This window comes from Antedon bifida, chromosome 2 (assembly GCF_963402885.1).
Source record: "Antedon bifida chromosome 2, ecAntBifi1.1, whole genome shotgun sequence".
In the NCBI taxonomy this organism is placed as follows: Eukaryota; Metazoa; Echinodermata; class Crinoidea; order Comatulida; family Antedonidae; genus Antedon; species Antedon bifida.
In genome coordinates, this window is record NC_136227.1 from 33,765,495 (window position 1) to 33,790,199 (window position 24,705).

The window sequence follows — 24,705 nt, forward strand, 5'->3', positions numbered from 1 at the left end:
ATACCATGGAGAAACTACTATTGTAAGTAGCCTCTTAATTTTGTATCCTCGTCGTCGTCGGGATGTAGACGTTATTGTATTGTAGTTGTGGCTATTCAGTGTGTCGCTCTTTCGATTACAGTACTGAAACGTTCGTATGTTGAATGCTATCTCAAATTTAGGTAAATTTAAAGATGTATTGTCCCTTTGTCAAATTCCAAAAAAATAAAAAATAAAAGATTTCGAAAAAAAGTGGGTCATTTTGAAGTATCATAATAGTTATTAACTTTCACCAAAAATTAGTGGGAAAAAAAATCATTTTACTGAAATACAGACGTTTTTTGGTTAAAAAAATAACTTTGACTTCCAGTCAAAGTTTTCGATCAAAACATATCTCATAATGCAACGCGCTTATTTGGTTACTCTGTATGCATAATCATAAAACTTCCTAGCGATCTGTGTGAAAACACATTCTCAAACGTGACGAGTTGTAAACAATCCTAATTAGCATCATGCATAATGTATAATTATGGTTTGAAATCTTTGTTTACTTTCGCTCGCGACGATTTTCCAGACTAATTAAAATGTAATCAAATTAATTTAGCTGTTAATTACGTAAAATTGTTGTTTTTGGCTCGAATTTTCGACTTAAAGTGAATAACTTTAATATTACTTTGATATGGCCAATTTAAATTTAGAATATTCTGACCTTCATTTTTTTGTGTTTCAAGGGACAATACATCTTTAAAGTTGAAAAAACTGTAAGTGCATTTATTAGATAAGTCTTAAACAAGGGTTTAATCAAACGTGTTTATAATTACGTGGGTATATACAACTTCTGCAGGTTTTTTTTAATATATAAATTAATTATTTCAAATGATTCTGTTTCTTTTCTAAAAATAACTTGTGTGGATTTTTTAATAAAATATCTATAGACTTCCGTAATCGTGTATTGTGCATTATAAAGAAAGGAAATGCATAGACCGTGAAAAGCTTTTGTGACATCATGGCAAACAAGTGATATGAATACACTTTGACCCGTAAAAAGGAGTGGTACAGCGACTGGTATAACATCGTCACAAAGATTGACTGTTCTAGGCCTATATATGTATTCCTGTTATTACAATTATGAGATCTTCCAGTCAAATTCACTTTTAAAGCCAACAATGTAAGTTTGAAATTTAGATTTATAATTGCCAAATCTAAAAGTATTTATAGTTTATGTTGTACGTTTGATGGTAGGAAAGGTATAAGATTGAGAGTTGTAAAATAGTCATATCGTATTTTGGTGATTCTGAATTAAAGCAAGGCCCTGAGTATGGTCGAAGCGGCCGCCAACCAAAGCGGCCGCCAGTTTAATATCGTCATGTATGGAACGCCGTGTGCGCTTTAATATTGGATTGTTGTTGTCAACGCCATGGCCTATAGCGAGTTGAGTTACAGCTCTTCTTAATTAATATACAATAACAAAACTATATATTCTGATATACTTTATTGAAAAAATGTATATAATTCTTAATAATTGGCTTATTATATATTATATTAATATACAATACAAACACCACAATGAATTTTATTGACTTTATTATTAAACATATATATCATTTATTTAAAATCATTTAGTTAAGATAAGTAGGCTAATCATCGATTCGCCATTTCGTTTAAAAGAACGTTTCACATTCAATCTGTAAAATAAAGAGAATAAATTACATTACAATAATGTAGATTGTTATTTACGTCCGAGTAAAGAAAACCTGTCGAAACAATGACAATCAAAGATTACAAACCAACGACAATCAAAGCGCACACGGCGTTCCATACAAATTACCGTTATTGAACTAGCGGCCGCTTTGGTTGGCGACCGCTTCGACCGTAATCCATTCAAGGATCGTCTATTTGGCATTTTAGTGGCTGTGCAAGCATACAGCTACAGTGTTGTATATGTCCCTATCTCTTAGTCTATGCTTTAGTACACTATACAGTACAACACATATTGATAGCTCATGTGTATTGTAACAAATCAACTCATCAGACATGATGCGCTGTGAGTGCAATACTTGTGCTACATTTGTTTTCTTGTGTGCGAAGTGTTTCGTTTTCCTTGGAAATATATATAGGCCAAATATGCAATTGTATTTACTCATTTTAAAATGAGCTCAAATGTCCATGGGGTGATCACTACAATGTCTGGCCTCCGTTCTCATGGCGTATATTGTAATTCTTTATTGACTCTCATCATACGTTACGTATAACAAATTAACAATCTTTCCCTCACCCAACCCCAGCCTTAAAGAAAACGATGACCTATTTACAAAATATTCTATACATCCTAAATTGAAATCAACCAGAAATTATTTTGAACCATTGGCATATATATAGTAATTTTCAGTAAATTAAAGTGTCTAAATGTCCTGTTCTTCCTTTTAATATAGATATATTTCGGGTTTTTTTTGTAACAACATGGATTCGAACGCACTTCCGTTTAGAAACTTGTATACATTGTACAATATATAGGCCTAAGCAAACGAGAAGAGACGGAGGAGAGAAATGAGGGCCTCACTACGTGATTTATAGTATGGGTGGAGGTGAATAAATTGGGGGAAAAGAGTTAAAATTGTATGTACTTTATTGAGACATCAGGCCATGCACATGAATGACCTTTGTCCATACCACCAATGTTAAATGTGCTAATCGCCATATTTTATCAGCTTGAATTTACATCATTTTTCAGAAAGAAAGAAGAAAGAAAGAAAGATATAATTGTTTTGCTAATTTCGGCACAAACAACACGAGAACAGAACAAACATTTTAATTGTGATAAACTGTCCTTTTACGATTCCAACATCGTGTCACGTGGTAAGAATCCAGGTGACCGTGGTCTTTTCTCCTCTGTGATATTTTGAAATAGTGTTAGGTTTGAATTATTATTATTAACTAGATCTAATGAAGTGGGTGTCCTTTTAATAGACGTTATACTATACTGTATTAACAGTAGTTAAAAGTATTCACCTCCTTTAGGCACCTATATGCAGGGGACACTCCTATTAAGGGGATCTCAAGAAATAAACAAGAGGAAACGTTTAGCAATATATCATATCACGTATACACATCATTGTTACGAAAAAGTATGACGTCATATAGAAACAATAACATCAGATTTCCAGGAAGTAGCAGTGGACCGGATCACTTGTGATCAAGCCATCAGCCAAGATGGCGAAAGCTAAAGAATGTGAGTAAATTCTTTACTGGATTTGTCAAACAAAATGATTTATTTACATTAGGCCTATTGTTTAATTTTAAACAGTATTTTAAAAGAAGGTCTTCAATTTGCAAAACAGATGCACAGCATTTATCTTAAATACAGCAATTCTATTTTTTCAGAAATGAAAATAGAAAACTGAATTGACAAAATGGCAACAGGTAATAAACAATAAATGGTGTTTTTGTATTGCATCGAGAAGAATTTTAAAATGTTTTTCCTAATCTTCTCTTTTTCCCACTTTTTATTTTTTTTAGAAATAGATTTTAAAGTGGACTTAGTGAACTTTTCAGAATGGTATGATAAAAACAACCTCGTCAGACAGCTGAAGGTTTTATACCACGATTTAATTTCAGTAGCAGACATAGACAAAGCCAACACAACGATAGAACTACTGAATGCATTGAGGAAAACAGGACGTTTAAGCCCAGGCAATCTGGAGTTACTTTATGAAACGATAAAAGTAACCCAAACGTTTGGAGCTATCAAAGTTTTCCAACAATCTATCTTTGAAGTTCAAGAAATACAAATTATAAATTTCACCCCATATCGACACTGGATTGCAGATTTTGGAAACGAACTACGAAAGGCTGCTGTTAAGAAAATTGATGCACTCTTCAACAATCCTTTAAAGAATTATGAAGACTCGTGGAGTATGATTATAGACTTGGAACAAAGACAAATACTTTGTGAAGAAAGAAAAGAAGAGTTTATTAACATTCTTAACAGAATTGGACTGGCATCAACGATGAAATGCCTGACACAAGGTATGTAACAGGAACGAATTATCAAACAAATAATTGATTGGAGAAGATCCACATTAAAGGTAGTTAGGCATTATAGTCCCCAAGCGTAACTGGGAATTCTATCCTAGCTATCGATTCCCATCATTTCACCACTGGTCTATAACAGCACCCGACACGATATTTCCAGACGGTATTTCCAAAAACACAACCAGGCCAACGAATTGCTTAACTTCTGGTAATCTGACGAGCAGTAGCCTTCAACTATGAAGTTTGCTCCTTAAAATAGAAGAAGAAGAAGAGAACCGGTGTTTCAACGCATTATGTCCGAATAAAAAAGATACACAAAATGACAAACAAATATATTCCCGTGTTTACCTCCGCTACTAGAATTAATCTTATTTTTATACTAAGGCTCCCAATTTGATTTGATGGAGTAGAATATTATTATTTTATCATTTTAATTGTATTTGTATTATTTCTTATTTAAACAGTAAATGCTCCGAACACCAGTGATGAAGAACACAGAATACAGGTTGAACATGAAACAAGTAGTGAGTTATTAGTAATAATAAATATTATGTTTTCTGCACTGTACGGAAAAAACCATTATGATCTAGTATTAGAACAATTCATGTCTTATATACACCTCATTGTGCAGTCGGATATGACAAAATCCGTTATTGTAACAACATTAACAATTGTATCTATATAATTAATATGTTTGCTAAATTGTAGAGATCATGAAAGTCAATAAATTCTACTATGTAGGTCTTATTAATCATTCATAATATCAATTACCACCAGACCGATTAATTACAGTTGGGGAGCCTGATGTACTATCAAAACATAGCTGACTGTATCCTTGCTTGGTTTTAATGGGGTGTTTATTTGAGAGAGGCGTGTATATTCAAAGCGAGGTGTTTAGTCGAATAAATATGATATACGATTTTGTTTGTTGGTTTAATCTGAAATCTGTCTAGCACTATTTCAGATTTGTGATTTACTTTTTGTCGTTACAAATTGTGTTTGTCGCCATCTATAAACCTAATTAATTCTGAATTTATACTCCAATCATTGGTTGTTTATGAGCTAGACCATATTATAAATTCAGTTTATTCTTTTAAACAGAAGAATTGCCAACCACCAGTTGTAGGCCTAACAACGAACAAGGAATACAAAAAGAGGACAAAGGGGGCGGATCCAAATTGACAGAAAGGAAGGGGCAGCCGAACGTGTCTGAGTCAGAATCAGGTATTGTATACAGTATATACATTAACCATATAATATAAAGTACAGTTCAAATTGAATGAAATTTACAACCCATGTGACACGAGAAACACATATTATAAATTAGCAAACAAATAATTAATTGGAGAAGATTATAAAAATAGCCTATTTGTAAAACATCCACATTAAAGCATAGAGAAAGGTAGTAGACCTAGTTTTTATCGTCCCGAAGCGTAACTGAGAATTGGATTAGAACAAGGCAATGAGAGAGTAAATCATATCTTGCCTAATGACGCAACAATCAGCATGGTACAGATATGGTCGAACTCATGCCTATCCTAGCTCGATTCCCATCATTTCACCACTGGTCTATAACAGCAGCCGACGCGATATTTCCAGACGGTATTTTCAAAAACGCAACCAGGCCAACGAATTGCTTAACTTCTGGTAATTCGACGAGAACTGGTGTTTCAACGCATTATGTCCGAATAAAAGAGGTACACAAAATATATGCAAGTGTTTAACGCTACTAGAATTAATCTTATTTTTATACTAAAGCTCCCAATTTGATTTGATTGAGTAGAATATTATTATTTTATCATTTTAATTGTATTTTCCATGAAAAAAAAATAAATTGGAAATGTTGGTTTTTAGTGTCAATATTGTTGAATTTATACTCCAATCATTGGTTATTTAAGAAATAGATATTATTGTAAATTCAATTTTTCTTTTTTTATTTCAAACAGAGAAAATGTCGACCAGTAGTAATAACGAACAAGAAATTAAAAAAAAGGATAAAAGGGGCCGATCCAAAATAAAAAAAAGAAGAAGAAAGAAGCGGTCAAACAGGTCAGAGTCAGAAACAGGTATTGTATATTATTCACAGTTACATCAATTCAATTTGAATACAAAACAAACGTATTAATTTGACAAATAAATAATATTCAGTTATCAAATCCACTCCACAATTCTAGAAATAATCATTATATACAATATACATTTATTATGAATTTATACTTCTAAAACCAACGCTTTTTACACTATAAGTAATTTTATGGGTAGTTTTTTTTGACACAGAGGAAGTGCCGACTAGAAGTAACAAAAGAATGCGAACAGATGAGAAGTTAGAATCAGGTTAGTTACCACTGATTTTTTATCTTTTGTAGTTAACCACCACATTTATTCATTCATGTTGTCATATTTTTTTACATATACTTTTTGTTTTTTTTTTATCCTAGTATTTATATGTTTAACCTTTATACACATATTATACTTATATTAATATTAAACATTATTTTTATGAAATCATAATCATTATATATGTTGTCGTATCACATTACAGTAAAGCCTTGTCTACACTATGAAACTTTATGTTACAAAAAAAATGTCAAATATGGTAGTGATATGACATCATCGTGTCTATATATGGGCATATCACATTTTGTTGTCACATAAAGTTTGATAGTATAGACAGAATTTATGCTGTAGAACAAATTCTAATGGTCTTCTCTGTCATCTATATCAGCCTGTCAATATTTCGGCATTTATATAGTATAATTATTATATATCTTTTTTTTCTCTCCTTAGTTAATTTCCCCTTATCTATCATATTACACATCACATGTTTTTATATTTATAATATCACATTATAATATAACAAATTATGCAGTTTACCAGTGTTACGAGATATTATAGAACATTTATTTGTGATTGTGTTTCCAGTCAAATATTTAATAGTGTTTAAAGTGTTGGTTAACAAAAATGTCCTAATTTATGCCTTTATTATTATGATGTATTATTCATGATTTTTGCCTTAGACATCGAGTAATAGAAATTTTGTAGGTAGAGTGGAGAATAGGCATACTACCAATTTGCACCGATCCCTTTATTTATTCACAATTCTATTCTTTGTCTCTATCTCTAATTCTTATGTTATTTAACAAATTAGTGATGATATATATTTGACCATTTAAAATATATATACTTAAATTAAACCAAATTTTTAACAAACTACATTACATGTTTAACAAATTAGTGATGATATATTTGACCATTTAAAATAAATATACTTATATTAAACCAAATTTTGACAAACTACATTACATTCACGATCACCAACAATTCATTAATAAAAAAAAAAACGATACATCATTCGCCACAATCTACAGTCTCATACAATGCCACTAACCCAAACTCAATTCGTCATTCACTTTGAACACAACCATCGTATAGAATGCTAAACCTAGGCAACACAAAATAAATTAAAAGTAAATAAAAGCCGTATAATTTTATTTCATCCTGAAAAAAACTGCGTTTACAGGTTACTCTTTCAGAGTTGTGATGAATTCATTTTTCGGTTTGCTGCCCTCTATTGATCATATTTAAAATTGCATTTTCTTCTTTAGATTGATTACAAATTGTGTTTGTCGCCCTCTATATTCACAAGCGCGTTTTACTAAAAATACTAAATGAAATAAAAAGGATCTTCAAAACGATTTCTTTTTTATTAACAATATTTATGTGTAACTGGTATTGCATTATTATATCAAAAAGTATAATTATCATCAACAATACTATTTAAAACGCTGTATAAATAAGTTTAAGTTTACGAAATTTGTAAAGAAAAACTTGTAGAAATTATTATAATATAAAGCTTGGACTAAAATAAAAAAAGAAGGTCCTGTTTGTGAAAACTCGCAGGGCATACTACAAATAATTACGGGGAAAACCCAATTTAAAAAAAAAAATTACAACAATCACTCAATCAATTGTTTGTTAGCCACAACCACTGATCATTGGCTGAATATGTAGCAACACTTTTTTGGGCATTATTTGAATTTAACTCGAATGGTTTAGGTTTTTTATATCTTAGATATTTATGCTGAAATGAATCCCTAAAATTATTGTAAATTCAGATTTCTCCTGTTCTTTTTATTACACAGAGGAAGTGCCGCCGACCAGTGGTAGGTTCAACAAAGGAACACAAAAAGAAGTTAAATCAGAAACTGGTGAGTAGGCCTACAGATTAACAAATAATATTACAATTCAATGGGTAGAAGGTTTGTAAATTGATGCTCTCTGTTAAATGTATCTAATCTAGGATTTTAATGCATATTTAGTCTTGATTTATTTTTTCACTTTTGGTTTATAAGAAAAAACAGTTTGACGTCATTGCCGATCATGTCAATACAGAAATTAAAGTTTTCTTCTTTTGATTGATTTTAAATTGTGTTTGTCGCCCTCTATATACAAATGCGTTACTAAAAAAGACATTTTTTGTGAAAAATTGCTATATAACCTGACTAATTAAATGGGAATATTTCTGCAATGAAAACTGTATTTCTTTATATAAGAATTGCATTTTTATATTATGAAATTTATAATTATTCTGAATTAATTTTTCCAATCACTGATTTGTTGTGTTGTGAGACTATTATCTATTCTTATTAATTATCATTAAACGGTAAATGTGCCGAACACTAGTAAAACAGGACAAGGAACTGTAAAAGTTTTCTCCCCTAAAGAAGTCTATTATGCGGTAGAATAATTGTTGCAAAAAATGTTTAATTATAATTGTAGTAATAACGTCGGTTTAATAATAAATATTAGACACTTATTATTTATTTATTTATCAAACAGTAGATGTGCCGACTATTACTAGTGACAAAGAACCAGGAACGCGAGAAAGGTTTGAATCACAAACAGGTTAGTTATTAAAATGTTACGTATAATTTTTCTTTCATAAAGAGTTTTTTATGCGTTAGAATATTTATTGTGTTGTGTGTCAGATCTAGTCTTATTATTTATTTTGATTGATGTGTTTGTCGACCTCTATATTTACAAGCGCGTTTTTGCACAGATTTCTTTTTAATTAACAACATTTATGTGTAATTGGTGTTGCATCATTATATAAAAAATATAATTATCAACAACATTACTATTTAAAACGCTGTATAAATAAGTTTACGATTTTCTACTGATAATTGAATATTGTTTTTTTTTAATCTTATTTATTTGTTATTTATTTATTTTTGTTCGTATAGAAAAGATAGAAAAATATTTGCTTCAACAACAAAAGAAACTGTGCGGGCAGGCCAGTAAATTTACACCAGAAATAATGGGTGCCAGATACAAAGTTGATATTTCGCAAATGTTTACCGATATGGAACTGCTCAAGGAAACTGAAAACAATAAAGGAAGCAAACAAACAACATTAGAGGAAGTGACAGATGTTATACAATCCATACCTGGATGTAGAGCTCTTATAGAAGGAGAGGGAGGTATTGGAAAAACTACCATATTAAGGCATTTATCGTACAACTGGGCTACGCCTGCTCAATCAATTAAAGTATTTGAAGGTAAAATTGTATTTCTTTTAAGTGTACGGGACTTAGAAAAAGATGACGACATATTTGATCTGATTGTAAAGCAACTGGACATGAAAGATTTCAGCAGGCGTACGAAACTTTCAAAAGATTCAGCGGCTATTCAAGATTTTCTAATGACTCATGATGATAAACTTGTATTACTACTAGATGGGTTAGATGAATTAAGATTTAAAAATAAAAGTGTAATAAGTCTTTTCAGAAATAACAACTTTGAGCAAAGTGCTGTGATACTCACTTCACGGTCAGAAAACATAGATGAATTTATAACAGAGTGTAACGTACATGTAAGAGTTAAGGGATTTAATGAAGAGAGCATAGGAAAATATATTGACAAACACTTTGAGTATTTTGAAAAACCAGCATTGGGAAAATCCCTAAGAGAAGAATTAGATATTATGTATGGGGGTTGGCGACGAAAACACGAGGACGTATATTCCATGTGCAAAAACCCAATGTTACTTCTTTCAATCTGTATGATATGGGAAGACAATCAAAGTCTTCCTGAAGATAAGACTGACCTTTTTAAAGAAATATTTCGTAGTATTTTAAATCAGTTTCAGAAACAACAATTTAAAGAAGACACTCCTAAAATTAAAAAAGTTCAAAAGATTTCTAAATTTGAAGAAATTCCACCAAATTATGTAAATGCTATGATTTTGCTAGGAAAGTGTATGTATAAAAGTTTAAAAGAGAATCAACTTTCAATAAACATGAAAGATTTAAATGATACACAATGCACAACAGATATGATTGATATGGCCGTCAAACTTGGATTTGTTTACGAAGATGCACCAATTTCTAAATCTAGCCATGAAAATATTTTCATGCCGCCTCACAAGTTGATAGTAGAGTCATTAGTAGGATTTTATTTCTGTAAATTATGTGAAAGTGAAAATATAAAGGATGAATGCTCAGCACATGAACCGGTAAGACATTTACTTAGACCATTGGATGATAAAGAATGGGAAGAAATAAGAGGAAGCAGGTACTTGAATATGGTGAGAGAATTTGCAATCGGTTTCCTTGGTGGTCACGCTAATGTATTTTTAAAGCATTGGATAACAAATAATTTGTCAACATGCCGTCCTCTACCAGCTCATTTAAAATTGGTTAAAAAGCAACATGAAAATTATGTGATAAATGAATTAAATAATGACATTCAAAATTTAGAAATAAAGAATCATTTGGACGATATAGCTAACTCCATAAGATTGTTTGTTAAACACATCTGTCCAGATGTACAATGTAATGGGCACTTCATACGTCTAATTATGCAACTTAATTGCATGGAGGATTTTGATGAAAAAATCGTGCAGTTCAGTCGTGGTATGATGGCAGGGGAATGCAAGGGAAAAGTAATTGCACACAATTTAGCCATAATAGCTGAATGTAACGAACAAACGATTATTAAGAATCTAATAGGTGACTCTGATGCATTCAAACACTTCGTTACAGAATGTTCTCTCAAACAAGTTCAATTAGCATTACTTCATCTCGATATCTCTGGTAATATCCTTCACAACATTGATGTTAATTCAATATCTTCATTACTCATTATGTCTCCTAAGCTGACGTACCTTGACATGAGGGATTGCAATCTATCAGCTGACGTCATCAATTACTTGGGTACAGAATGTTCTCTCAAACAAGTTCAATTAGCATTACTTTTTCTCAATATCTCTGGTAATAACTTTCACAACATTGATGTTAAATCATTGTCTTCATTACTCATTATGTCTCCTAAGCTGACGTACCTTGACATGAGGGATTGCAATCTATCAGCTGACGACATCAATCACTTGGGTACAGAATGTTCTCTCAAACAAGTTCAATTAGCATTAGAATCTCTCAATATCTCTGGTAATAACTTTCACAACATTGATGTTAATTCAATATCTTCATTTCTCATTATGTGTCCTGAGCTGAAGCACCTTGACATGAAGAATTGCAATCTATCAGGTGACGTCATCAATCACTTGAGTACAGAATGTTCTCACAAACAAGTTCAATTAGCATTAGAATCTCTCAATATCTCTGGTAATAACTTTCAAAACCTTGATGTTAATTCAATGTCTTCATTACTCATTATGTCTCCTAAGCTGGGGTGGCTTGACATGAGTGATTGCAATCTATCAGCTGACGTCATCAATCACTTGGGTACAGAATGTTCTCTCAAACAAGCTCAATTAGCATTAGATACTCTCCAAATCTCTGGTAATAACTTTCACAACATTGATGTTAATTCAATATCTTTATTACTCATTATGTGTCCAAAGCTGGAGGTGCTTGACATGTGGGATTGCAATCTATCAGATGAAGTAATTCATTATTTGACTGAAGAGTGTTTGAAGAGAGACATATTAGTAGAGCAGTTAGTGCCATAAAAATAGCCAAGTTGTGCACTTTATTACCAAAGCATGAAACTTGCCACAAAGTTTCTTTGATGTATATAGATTAAAAATATCGGGGGGTGCCAAGTGTCCAACGTCCGGTATGGCGGCCATCTTGATTTCAAAATGGCCACCATAAAAACAAAAAGTGTTCATATCTTGGCAACTATAAACAGTAGAGACTTGATTCTGGTGTTAAATTGTTCACAAACCACATATTTCTATTTGCTCTAATGAAAAGTTTCGTCAAAAAATGACCGGAAATGACGTTTCTCCCAGTTTGACCTTTGACCTCTTATCTGTATATCTCAGTAACTACTTATCATTTTCAATCGATTTTGGTGTCATTTTGTTCAGAATAGAGACATTTATATTTGTAGTAATGAAACATTTTCACATAAAATGACTGGAAATACAATTTATAACCTTTGACATATATAATATGTGAACATACTGTATGTGGTTTACATTGGTATAAATGCACCTAATTTTTTTTAACGAAATAAATGACACTGCAAAAATGACCAGGAATTATTATTCTGAATTTTTGACTTTTGATGTGATAGGATAGGCGTAAAGTATGACAGATCACTGAGAAACAGCAATCACTGAGCTCATCTATGCCGACTTGTTTGCTAAACTGTGATGTGTCAATCGTTAGATAAAAGTTTTGGTCCTCTCTCCATCATCTTTTTTTTTTTGCAATGTATTATACCATATGGACAATTGTCTGAAATAAAAGTTGAATTGAATTGTTAGATGCCATTTGGAAATATTTTCGTTGGGCTCTTTGATGTTGCATATGAGACAAGTTCGGAAAGTTTTCATTTTCATGAGTTAAGAGAATACCGTCTTTCAAAGTACTTACTACAAATTTATCCTGCATTTGTGCAGTAGACCTACTTTCATTAGTCAGGAACTCAGATAATTCTTGTTCATTTTCGTTGCATCTAAAAAAATGTAATCCATTTTTATGGTAATGGGCCTTTGCTGTAAACCATCTGAATCCTTTTCCTCGATTTTCTCTACTCATTGATTTTTTAGCAAAATCCGAACCAAATCAATTCGTAAAAGACATCTCAATATAATTATTCAAGTAATTCTCAAATTAGTGACATGGACCTACAATATACTGTTCTGTACAAGACCTTTTTAGGAATCCACTTGTGGACTTTCACTTTGAAGGTCTTGGTCTCCTAATCATACAAGAAACAATGTCTGATTTAATCAATCAAAGTAGTGGGTCCAGACAAAGAAGGGGATGTAAGACCATCCACAGACAAAGAAGGGGGTATAAGACCATCCACAGACAAAGAAGGGGGTATAAGACCATCCACAGACAAAGAAGGGGGTATAAGACCATCCACAGACAAAGAAGGGGTATAAGACCATCCACAGACAAAGAAGGGGGTATAAGACTATCCACAGACAAAAAAGGGGTGTAAGACCATCCACAGACAAAGAAGTGGGTGTAAGACCATCCACAGACAAAGAAGGGGGTATAAGACCATCCACACACAAAGAAAGGGGTGTAAGGCCATCTACAGACAAAGAAGGGGGTGTAAGACCATCCACAGACAAAGAAAGGGGTGTAGGACCGTCCACAGACAAAGAAAGGGGTGTAAGGCCATCCACAGAGAAAGAAGGGGGTGTAAGACCATCCACAGACAAAGAAGGGGTGTAAGACCATCCACACACAAAGAAAGGAGTGTAAGACCACCCACACACAAAAAAAGGGGTGTAATACCATCAACAGACAAAGAAAGGGGTGTAATACCATCAACAGACAAGGAAGGGGATATAAGACCGTCCACGGGCACAGAAGGGGTGTAAGACCGTCCACAGACAAAGAAAGGGGTGTAAGACCGTCCACAGATAAAGAAGGGGGTGTAGGACCATCCACAGACAAAGAAGGGGGTGTAAGACCACCCACTGACAAAGAAAGGGTATAGGACCACTTACAGACAAAGAAGGGGGTATAAGACCATCCACAGACAAAGAAGGTGATGTAGGACCATCCACAGACAAAGAAGGGGGTGTCGGACAATCCACAGACAAAGAAGGGGATGTAAGACCACCCACAGACAAAGAAGGGGGTGTAAGACCATCCACACACAAAGAAGGATTATAAGACCATCTACAGACAAAGAAGGGGGTATAAGACCATCTACAGACAAAGAAGGGGGTATAAGACCATCCACAGAGAAAGAAGGAGGTGTAAGACCATCCACAGACAAAGAAGGGGTGTAAGACCATCCACACACAAAGAAAGGGGTGTAATACCATCAACAGACAAAGAAAGGGGTTTAATACCATCAACAGACAAAAAAGGGGGTATAAGACCGTCCACAGACAAAGAAAGGGGTTCAAGACCATCCACAGACAAAGAAGGGGGTATAAGACCATCCACAGACAAAGACGGGGGTGTAGGACTATCCACAGACAAAGAAGGGGGCGTAGGACCATCCACATACAAAGAAGGGAGTGTAGGACCATCCACAGACAAAGAAGGGGTGTAAGACCATCTACATACAAAGAAAGGGGTGTAAGACCATCCACAGACAAAGAAGCGGGTATAAGACCATCCACAGACAAAGAAGGGGGCTATAAGACCATCCACAGACAAAGAAGCGGGTATAAGACCATCCACAGACAAAGAAGCGGGTATAAGACTATCCACAGACAAGGAAGGGGGGTATAAGACCATCCACAAACAAAGAATGGGGTATAAGACCATCTACAGACAAAGAAGGAGGGGTAGGACCATATTACCGAGGAAGCATAGGCCTACCACTTGGAAAACAATAAATTGTAGAATAACTGAGGCTTGATTGTTGAAATATAAAGGGTTCTTTGTAAGGTCATTAATAATAATATTGATATAAACACGATCATCATACTATTCATTTGACATTCAAATACAGTCTATCTCGAAAAGAAGCTCATACTATCACCTTTTCGAGGTTTTACGGTATTCCATAACATGTATGTTATTTCCTCTGTCAAACTATTAAAACTTTTAGCGAATCAGAAGGTGCCAACATCATTGAACTAATGGTACCACCAAGCACAATGTTTACCAATTTTATGTACTATATACAATTTAAGTCCATTAATCATTTAATATAATTACGCCTATCAGGTCAAAGTTCAAAATTAGGTGCATTTAAGACCACCAAAAACCACATACAGTATATTCACATAATTAAAAATCAATAATTAAATGTCAAAGGTCATAAATTGTATTTCTGGTATTAATTTTATGTGAAAATGTTTCATTACTACAAATATAAATGTATTTATTCTGAACAAAATGACACCAAAATCGATTGAAAATGACCAGTAGTTACAGAGATATACAAATACGAGGTCAAAGGTCAAACTGAAAGAAACGTCATTTCCGGTCATTTTTGGACGAAAATTTTCATTAGAGCAAATAGAAATATATAGTTTGTGAACAATTTGAGACCAGAATTAAGTCTCTAATGTGTATAGTTGCCAGGATATGAACATTTTTTGTTTTTATTGTGGCCATTTTGAAATCAAGATGGCCGCCATACCGGACGTTGGACACTTGGCACCCTCCGATATTTTGAATCTATATACATTATAGAAACTTTGTGCCAAGTTTCATGCTTTGGTAATAAAATGCACAGCTCATGTCATTAACTGCTCTACTATATCTTTCTTTTATTAAATTCACGATCATCATCCGCCAATTACTACAGTATGTAATGTACACTACGTCTCAATTCATATAAAGAGCGCATTTGTAAAAGTCGCAGTACACAAGTGTCAATATTGTAATTAAAAAATAGAATTGTATCTGTAAATCGAAATATGGCATGTAATTAATTGATATGTTATAAAAACTGTTTAGTAATAATTTGTTATTATAATTGTGGTTTTTAAAGAAATAAATTTTGTTTTAGTTATATATTTGGTCGCGATCATCAAATTCATCCATATTCATCTTCCTTGTCGCGCGCGTGTCTACATCATACGCGTAATCAAAACAGCTGCAGCATGCAGCAGCAGCTAGAGGAGATTTTCATTTTCAAATTCGTTCATTTTATTTGGTTCTATCTGACTGAATGTTTGCAGCCACAAAGAACAAAAATCTGTATAAATTGTCCATCAAGCACTATTACTATTACTAGAGTAGGTAGGCTACAACATAGGCAAAAATGTCTAAAAAATGATGAGTCTATCTAGGCGGCCTAGAAAGTAGGCTAGGCTCTAGACTAGGCCTAGCCTAGCTGAAAACTGTGTAGGCATAGGCCTAGCCTAAATAGGTCTAGAACTTATATCTTGTTTGTCTGTGCTAGGCCTACTTACTAGCCTACTACTGACTGCCTCAACTCGGCTTGTCTAGTCTGCACATATTTGAGGTATGTTCTTTTCATTCAGTCATTCGATTGCTAAAGTTTGTAAGTAGGCTAGGGATTATTGTAATGTAAGTATTTAAATATTGTAAAGACTTGGTGGGACACTAGCTAGCTAGTAGGAGGACTAGAATAAGAACAGACAAAAATGATATTTATTATTGTGTTCACTCTCTCTTTCTTTAAATTATTTTACATTAAAACATGAATCTTATTATAAACAATTATTTCCTTCTAATATATGATTAAATAAATATAAATATATGATTAAATAAATAATATATGATTAAATGATATGATATGTTCAATTTAGACTTGTATGCTTGACTTTTCAATGAAACACTAATTTGCACAAAATATGATCTTGTTTGTATCTTTAGAAAACCAAAAGTAGGCCTAAACCAGTGCCTATTTCATAATATCTTGATATATTTCATTTGTAGTGAATATGAATGTGTATGCAGTGAGTATACTGTCATATTACATTATGTGATAGTTGTGTATGAATGCCTATAGTATTTTAATTAATGTGTTATTATAAGAAAGAAAATATCAAATGCATTTAATAAATATATTAATAATCTACTTTGCAGTATAATAAATAACAATTGTCATTTTAAAGTACAGTAATATGTTCTGTACGGTTATATTCCATCTGTGTATACTTATGTCTTGTATATTATTGTTAAGTTTTTAGAATATTTTTATGTAATTATTACCTCCGCCAAGGAGGTTATATTTATTATTAGTATAATGTTAATTATTATGAATGTTGTTCCAATGACTCGAGAAAATAACTTTTTCTTGAGGACAAAATTAATAATAAAGTTTTTTTTTAAATGTTATCTTTTTGTTAGTATTGTGTGATGTCTACAGATATGTCAAAAACAAACCTGCAGAGACCATGATGTCATAATCATGCGATCAGGGGCAGGTCCAGTGGGAGGGGTAGCACTAGTTTTGCAAGGTCCACCCTTTGTCACCCAAAATCACTTCATTTTTTAAGTCTAAATATAAACAAACTTAAGCTCTGTCTACATGACCAACAAAGTGTGATGTGCCCAAATATGGTAGCGATATGCCCAAATGGTAGAGATACGATATCATAATGTCCATATATGGACACACCACATTTTTTTGTCACAAAGTGTAAATACAAAGCTTTACAATTCATCACTCTTCTTGCTCTCCAGTGTGGACAGAGCTTTAGTAGCAAACCCATAAAAAACAAACTATTAAAAACTTTCATTCAAAAACCTATCCACCTCCACCTCCTCCTAACCAATTAAACCAGAAGTAAACAAAAATGTTATTTTTTAATATTTTTGCATAATAAAGGAATGCTTTATGTTCAGTTTGTAACAGTGATAAGTTCAGTCAAAATGCCAACCTAATCATTCTAATACAAGCAGTGTTTTTGATTTACTATTTCCGAGATGCTCAGATCACTTTAAAGTTAAAATACACATGTAGTGTTATAATAGAGAGAATACAATGGTTAGGCAGGGGAGGGTGTTTGAGGGGATGGACCTAACTTACTCTAAATTTAATTTCTGTCATTTTTTGTAAAGGTCTAAGTCTTCGATTACTGTACTATAATATATATTTTAGCACTATGCAAATAAACTGGTGATAATTCTTTTACTTTAATGTTACACATTATTTTACAACAAAGTCACCGTTTATATTATATATTGTTTATAAAATATCGTCGACTTTAATACAGTATTCATCAATTTTAAAGGTTTGGTTATAATCAATTTTTCACAATATTACATCCTAAATTGGTTTCTTGTAATGATGAATTAAAAATAGTGGTCTCAATGAATATAATATTGGTAGATAAACACAAATATTATTTGTAATCACAATTAAAACCATGATACAATGTTTGTTTAAAATAACAGTAATGTTGATCTGTTTAAAAAGTTTGACAAACTGAAACCTGTAGAGGGCAGCAGACTATAATTTTGATGACGGTTTTAATGGACCTTCCCATTTTTCACCTGTAAGTATAAAAGTTAAAAAATATTATCACAGTATTAATTTCTAATGAAAATGAAAACATTGACAAAGATATGACGACAATACTGATAATAATACAGTGATTTTAAAATACTAAAATACGTATCATGCCTACTACAAGTATTTGATAATTTGTTTGCGTTTTTACCTATTACATGAGCTAAAAGAGGTATTTTATCTGTTCCCCAAAATGTCTTTACTTTTCCATCATTGTGAGCTAATATCCATGGTGCGCCAAATGCCTACAAATTAAAATCACGTTTTTTATTTGAACATGTAATTGTATACTACAGATCGCCAATATATACTGTAAATTGAATTAGTTTTAAAAATAAAAAATAAACTCAATAAATTCAAATTACTTACACCACATTTGAGTGCAATGCCTGTTATTCTTTTTAACTCTTCTTTTGTTGATTGATCTTTGACCTTTGACATGCATTTATTAGCGACCTCTTCAGACATTCCAGCAGCATGGGCTGCCTAAAAATAATTGAAGATGTAGATTTGATATGACAATAAATATCATGTAATATAATATTAAATTTAAATTAAAATTTTCATCCCAATCAACAAAAATATTAATCCAGCTTTTTGTAATTTTGATTGCAAAAAAAGTTTTATAAAAAAAAAAATTAAATATTCACATACCTCAAGAACGGATGTGAGATCTGTAATGTCTTTATCCTGTTAAACAAAATTATTTAAAAGTTATATATGTAATATATAATATTATAATATTTATGTAATAATAAGTCTATAAAATTATATATTCCATTGGGGTTCGATTGTTTTAAAATTGGGAACATACTAATAATATGGGGAAAATTTAGTCTGAGAGATATATACATTTTAAGTTAATATAATTATATTATATACAAAAAATTAATGAACTAGTTGACCTTTGACCACATCCTTATCCATAATTGTCTTGATACTTCTTCAAGGTCATCTGGATGTTGGTCATTTACAACGGTCAAAAATATCTGTGCCGTCAAAGAACCTGAATGATAAAATGACATTTATCATCAAAATTGTGACAAGTATGATTTAATAAATTTATAGAAACTCTAATTCTCCCATAGCATGTGGGATTAACAATTAAAGTCAGTTTTGCAGTATGTCTCCTCTTCCTCGACGACGACCATAATTATAGTAACATAATGAATATACAATATACATTTTCTAGTGAAAGATTTAAGCGGTAATATTACAAATCTAAAATGATCTAACACAATTATACATGTTCACAAAGCCTAACAAAAATAATGATTAAACAGCACGCAACACTCTTGAGTACATTATATTATACAGTACTTAGTGTCGATATGTCCTCACTTGGGTGGTTTCTGAGTGTACAGATTAATATCCTTAGTTGTTCCTTTAGCTAAGGTGTACAACCGTTATTCCCTCTTGGCCCACATTCTGTACGACTAGTACTGTACAACTTAAATACCTAAACCCTGTTCCAATAATTATTCTATCATGCTCATTTGCATAACAAGTGACATCTTGTGCAAGTGAGCATCCAATCACAGGCTGTCACTTGATATCCTTTGTATATACATAGAGTATTGTCATTAACGTATAACATATACTGATAAACATTAAATTCAACACAAAATATGGCGTTTAAACGCACGGTATCGGGCCAATAGGAATGCACAGCTCGATACCTTCCACACCATAGTGACTATTGGCTTACCACTCATGCTGATATCCAATGTAAGGATGCAGGTACGATTGACGGTGCAATAGACAACTTAACATTATGTCACACGTGACCATCTAAAACAACCATGGCGATCGAATTGCCTATCTGTGAATTTATCACACCTTACACTTTACTATACTTTTAAATATACTTATAAAATTGATCAACCTGGGAGTTGGCTACAAATTGTTTGATATACTGTATACCTGTCATTTTGATGACAGATTTGATCATCAGCCTCCTAGGCGCGTACTTAGACACAATAATTATATACCATGGAGAAACTACTATTGACGAGGATACAAATTAATAGGCTACTAGTAGCCTATTAATTTGTATCCTCGTCGTCGGGATGTAGACGTTATTGTATTTTAGTTGTGGCTATTGTGTCGCGCTCTTTCGATTACTGAAACGTTCGTATGTTAAATGCTATCTCAAATTTAGGTAAATTTAAAGTTGAAAAAACTGTAAGTGCATTTAAGATAAGTCTTAAACAAGGGTTTAATCAAACGTGTTTATAATTACGTGGGTATATACAACTTCTGCAGGTTTTTTTTAATATATAAATTAATTATTTCAAATGATTCTGTTTCTTTTCTAAAAATAACTTGTGTGGATTTTTTAATAAAATATCTATAGACTTCCGTAATCGTGTATTGTGCATTATAAAGAAAGGAAATGCATAGACCGTGAAAAGCTTTTGTGACATCATGGCAAACAAGTGATATGAATACACTTTGACCCGTAAAAAGGAGTGGTACAGCGACTGGTATAACATCGTCACAAAGATTGACTGTTCTAGGCCTATATATGTATTCCTGTTATTACAATTTATGAGATCTTCCAGTCAAATTCACTTTTAAAGCCAACAATGTAAGTTTGAAATTTAGATTTATAATTGCCTAATCTAAAAGTATTTATAGTTTATGTTGTACGTTTGATGGTAGGAAAGGTATAAGATTGAGAGTTGTAAAATAGTCATATCGTATTTTGGTGATTCTGAATTAAAGCAAGGCCCTGAGTATGGTCGAAGCGGCCGCCAACCAAAGCGGCCGCCAGTTTAATATCGTCATTTGTATGGAACGCCGTGTGCGCTTTAATATTGGATTGTTGTTGTCAACGCCATGGCCTATAGCGAGTTGAGTTACAGCTCTTCTTAAAGCCCCCTTCCCTACGTTTTTTAGATGTAATTTAAGATCACAAACTATATTTAATGTAAAAATAATACTATATGGTCCTATTGCGATAACTTTTTTCGTCTTTAGCCTAAACGGTTAAAAATGTGAAAAATAAGTCGATTCTAATAATTATAGCGGCCCGCTATAAATCCCAAAATGCATTGCGCGCGGATTAATATTTTTGTTTTTCACCTGTAATTCGCCCACTTTTCGATCGATCGTGAGGCCAAAACAAATGGAAGACTCCTAACTTTTCAGCGAAAATACCGGGTTTTCCCCAATTTGTATCAACGGAGTCTGGCAAAAATAGAAAGACAATTAATGCAGCAACTATACAACGTCAGGTTAGGTATATAGCTAGCGTACGATGTTCGTACGTTACCGATGTTTACCAGCTAGGCCTACAAAACTAAGCCTAGCTAGGCTAGGCCTAAGACCGTCCACGAGAGGTCGATCGCCGCGAGCTACTTAGGTAGTGCATTGTTTCTCACTTTTTATCATAATTTACCATAAAACGTACATTTAAGACAAGGAATGACATGGTTTAATGTTTTTAAAGTGATATATATGTATTATTTTCCAAAAAACGTCCAAAATTGCAGGGAAGGGGTCTTTAATTAATATACAATAACAAAACTATATATTGTGATATACTTTATTGAAAAAATGTATATAATTCTTAATAATTGGCTTATTATATATTATATTAATATACAATACAAACACCACAATGAATTTTATTGACTTTATTATTAAACATATATATCATTTATTTAAAATCATTTAGTTAAAATAAGTAGGCTAATCATCGATTCGCCATTTCGTTTAAAAGAACGTTTCACATTCAATCTGTAAAATAAAGAGAATAAATTACATTACAATAATGTAGATTGTTATTTACGTCCGAGTAAAGAAAACCTGTCGAAACAATGACAATCAAAGATTACAAACCAACGACAATCAAAGCGCACACGGCGTTCCATACAAATTACCGTTATTGAACTAGCGGCCGCTTTGGTTGGCGACCGCTTCGACCGTAATCCATTCAAGGATCGTCTATTTGGTTGTATTTTCTTCTTGGTTTGGCCACGCCTTTGACTTTCATTTTTCTAAGTTGGGACCTCTGTCAACTTAATTTCTTCTAAATATAATTGTAATTTTTAGACGCCCTATAATAATTACCATTTCAGACAGAGCTCAGCATTTTAGTGGCTGTGCAAGCATACAGCTACAGTGTTGTATATGTCCCTATCTCTCAGTCTATGCTTTAGTACACTATACAGTACAACACATATTGATAGCTCATGTGTATTGTAACAAATCAACTCATCAGACATGATGCGCTGTGAGTGCAATACTTGTGCTACATTTGTTTTCTTGTGTGCGAAGTGTTTCGTTTTCCTTGGAAATAATATAGGCCAAATATGCAATTGTATTTACTCATTTTAAAATGAGCTCAAATGTCCATGGGGTGATCACTACAATGTCTGGCCTCCGTCTCATGGCGTATATTGTAATTCTTTATTGACTCTCATCGTACGTTACGTATAACAAATTAACAATCTTTCCCTCACCCAACCCCAGCCTTAAAGAAAACGATGACCTATTTACAAAATATTCTATACATCCTAAATTGAAATCAACCAGAAATTATTTTGAACCATTGGCATATATATAGTAATTTTCAGTAAATTAAAGTGTCTAAATGTCCTAATATTCATGGTGCACCAAATGCCTACAAATTAAAATCACATTTTTTATTTGAATATGTGATTGTATACAACAGATCGTCAATATATACTGTAAATTAAATTAATTTTAAAAATAAAAAATTAACTTTAAATTCAAATTACTTACACCACTTTCAAGTGCAATGCCTGTTATTCTTTTTAACTCTTCTTTTGTTGATTGATCTTTGACCTTTGACATGCATTTATTAGCGACATCTTCAGACATTCCAGCAGCCTGGGCTGCCTAAAAATAATTGAAGATGTAGATTTGATATGACAATAAATATCATGTAATATAATATTAAATTTAAATTAAAATTTTCATCCCAATCAACAAAAATATCAATCCATCCTTTTGTAATTTTGATTGCAAAATAAGTTTTATAAAAAAAAAATTAGATATTCACATACCTCAAGAACGGATGTAGGATCTGTAATGTCTTTATCCTGTTAAAAAAAAATTATTTAAAAGTTATATATGTAATATATAATATTATAATATTTATGTAATAATAAAATAAGTCCATAAAATTATATATTCCATTGGGGTTCGATTGTGTTAAAATTGGGAACATACTAGTATGGGGAAAATTTAGTCTGAGATATATGCATTTTAAGTTAATATAATTACATTATATAGAAAAAATAAATGTTTTAACTAGTTGACCTTTGACCACATCCTTATCCATAATTGTCTTGATACTTCTTCAAGGTCATCTGGATGTTGGTCATTTACAACGGTCAAAAATCTCTGTGCCGTCAAAGAACCTGAATGATAAAATGACATTTATCATCAAAATTGTGACAAGTATGATTTAATAAATTTATAGAAACTCTAATTCTCCCATAGCATGTGGGATTAACAATTAAAGTCAGTTTTGCAGTATGGCTCCTCTTCCTCGACGACGACCATAATTATAGTAACATGATGAATATACAATATACATTTTCTAGTAAATAATTTAAGCGGTAATATTACAAATCTAAAATGATCTAACACAATTATACATGTTCACAAAGCCTAACAAAAATAATGATTAAACAGCACGCAACACTCTTGAGTACATTATATTATACAGTACTTGGTGTCGATATGTCCTCACTTGGGTGGTTTCTGAGTGTACAGATTAATATCCTTAGTTGTTCCTTTAGCTAAGGTGTACAACCGTTATTCCCTCTTGGCCCACATTCTGTACGACTAGTACTGTACAACTTAAATACCTAAACCCTGTTCCAATAATTATTCTATCATGCTCATTTGCATAACAAGTGACATCTTGTGCAAGTGAGCATCCAATCACAGGCTGTCACTTGATATCCTTTGTATATACATAGAGTATTGTCATTAACGTATAACATATATTGATAAACATTAAATTCAACACAAAATATGGCGTTTAAACAAACTGTACCGGGCCAATAGGAATGCACAGCTCGCTAACTTCCACACCATAATAGTGACTATTGGCTTACCACTCATGCTGATATCCAATGTAAGGATGCAGGTACGATTGACGCTGCAATAGACAACTTAACATTATGTGCACACGTGACCATCTAAAAAAATCCTGGCGCTCGAATTACCTATCTGTGAATTTATCACACCTTACACTTTACGGTACTGTACTTCAAAATGTTGTAAAAATGATCACTCTGGGAGTTGGCTACAAATTGTTTAATACAC

At 32.5% G+C, this 24,705-nt stretch overlaps 2 protein-coding genes across 7 annotated transcripts in view; one reads left to right on the forward strand and one right to left on the reverse strand.

The window, feature by feature from the left end:
- Positions 1 to 1,041: 1,041 nt before the first annotated feature.
- The window catches only part of LOC144835655 (uncharacterized), a 38,290-nt gene continuing 14,626 nt past the window's right edge, over positions 1,042 to 24,705 (forward strand). The window contains exons 1-9 of the mRNA XM_078690730.1: positions 1,042 to 1,147; positions 2,711 to 2,835; positions 2,998 to 3,208; positions 3,361 to 3,399; positions 3,496 to 4,005; positions 5,113 to 5,235; positions 5,958 to 6,077; positions 6,289 to 6,345; positions 8,154 to 8,219. Of these exons, the coding sequence (XP_078546856.1) occupies positions 3,390 to 3,399; positions 3,496 to 4,005; positions 5,113 to 5,235; positions 5,958 to 6,077; positions 6,289 to 6,345; positions 8,154 to 8,219 (886 nt within the window). The 5' untranslated portion in view covers positions 1,042 to 1,147; positions 2,711 to 2,835; positions 2,998 to 3,208; positions 3,361 to 3,389. The remainder of the gene's footprint in view (positions 1,148 to 2,710; positions 2,836 to 2,997; positions 3,209 to 3,360; positions 3,400 to 3,495; positions 4,006 to 5,112; positions 5,236 to 5,957; positions 6,078 to 6,288; positions 6,346 to 8,153; positions 8,220 to 24,705) is intronic.
- On the reverse strand, positions 17,997 to 24,199 carry LOC144834779 (glutathione S-transferase kappa 1-like). Of its 6 annotated transcripts, none has more exons than XM_078689714.1 (6): positions 19,717 to 19,898; positions 19,302 to 19,402; positions 19,051 to 19,086; positions 18,766 to 18,882; positions 18,548 to 18,641; positions 17,997 to 18,380 (listed from the first exon to the last, which is right to left on the reverse strand). In XM_078689714.1, exons 2-6 carry the CDS (start codon positions 19,311 to 19,313, stop codon positions 18,337 to 18,339), a joined length of 303 nt encoding a protein of 100 aa, XP_078545840.1. In that variant the 5' UTR covers positions 19,314 to 19,402; positions 19,717 to 19,898; the 3' UTR covers positions 17,997 to 18,336. The 6 variants fall into 6 exon arrangements, 3 of the variants coding, with proteins under 3 accessions (XP_078545840.1, XP_078545839.1, XP_078545841.1); XM_078689713.1 differs by having other exon boundaries at positions 19,738 to 19,896; XM_078689715.1 differs by lacking the exon at positions 19,717 to 19,898 and adding an exon at positions 19,633 to 19,684.

Coding starts and splice junctions, on each gene's coding strand:
- LOC144834779 (XM_078689714.1), bottom strand. Junction 18,883..19,050: donor ATCTCACATCCGTTCTTGAG/GTATGTGAATAT, acceptor AATTATTTTTAG/GCAGCCCATGCTGCTGGAAT. Junction 18,381..18,547: donor TCTTTTAGCTCATGTAATAG/GTAAAAACGCAA, acceptor TTATACTTACAG/GTGAAAAATGGGAAGGTCCA.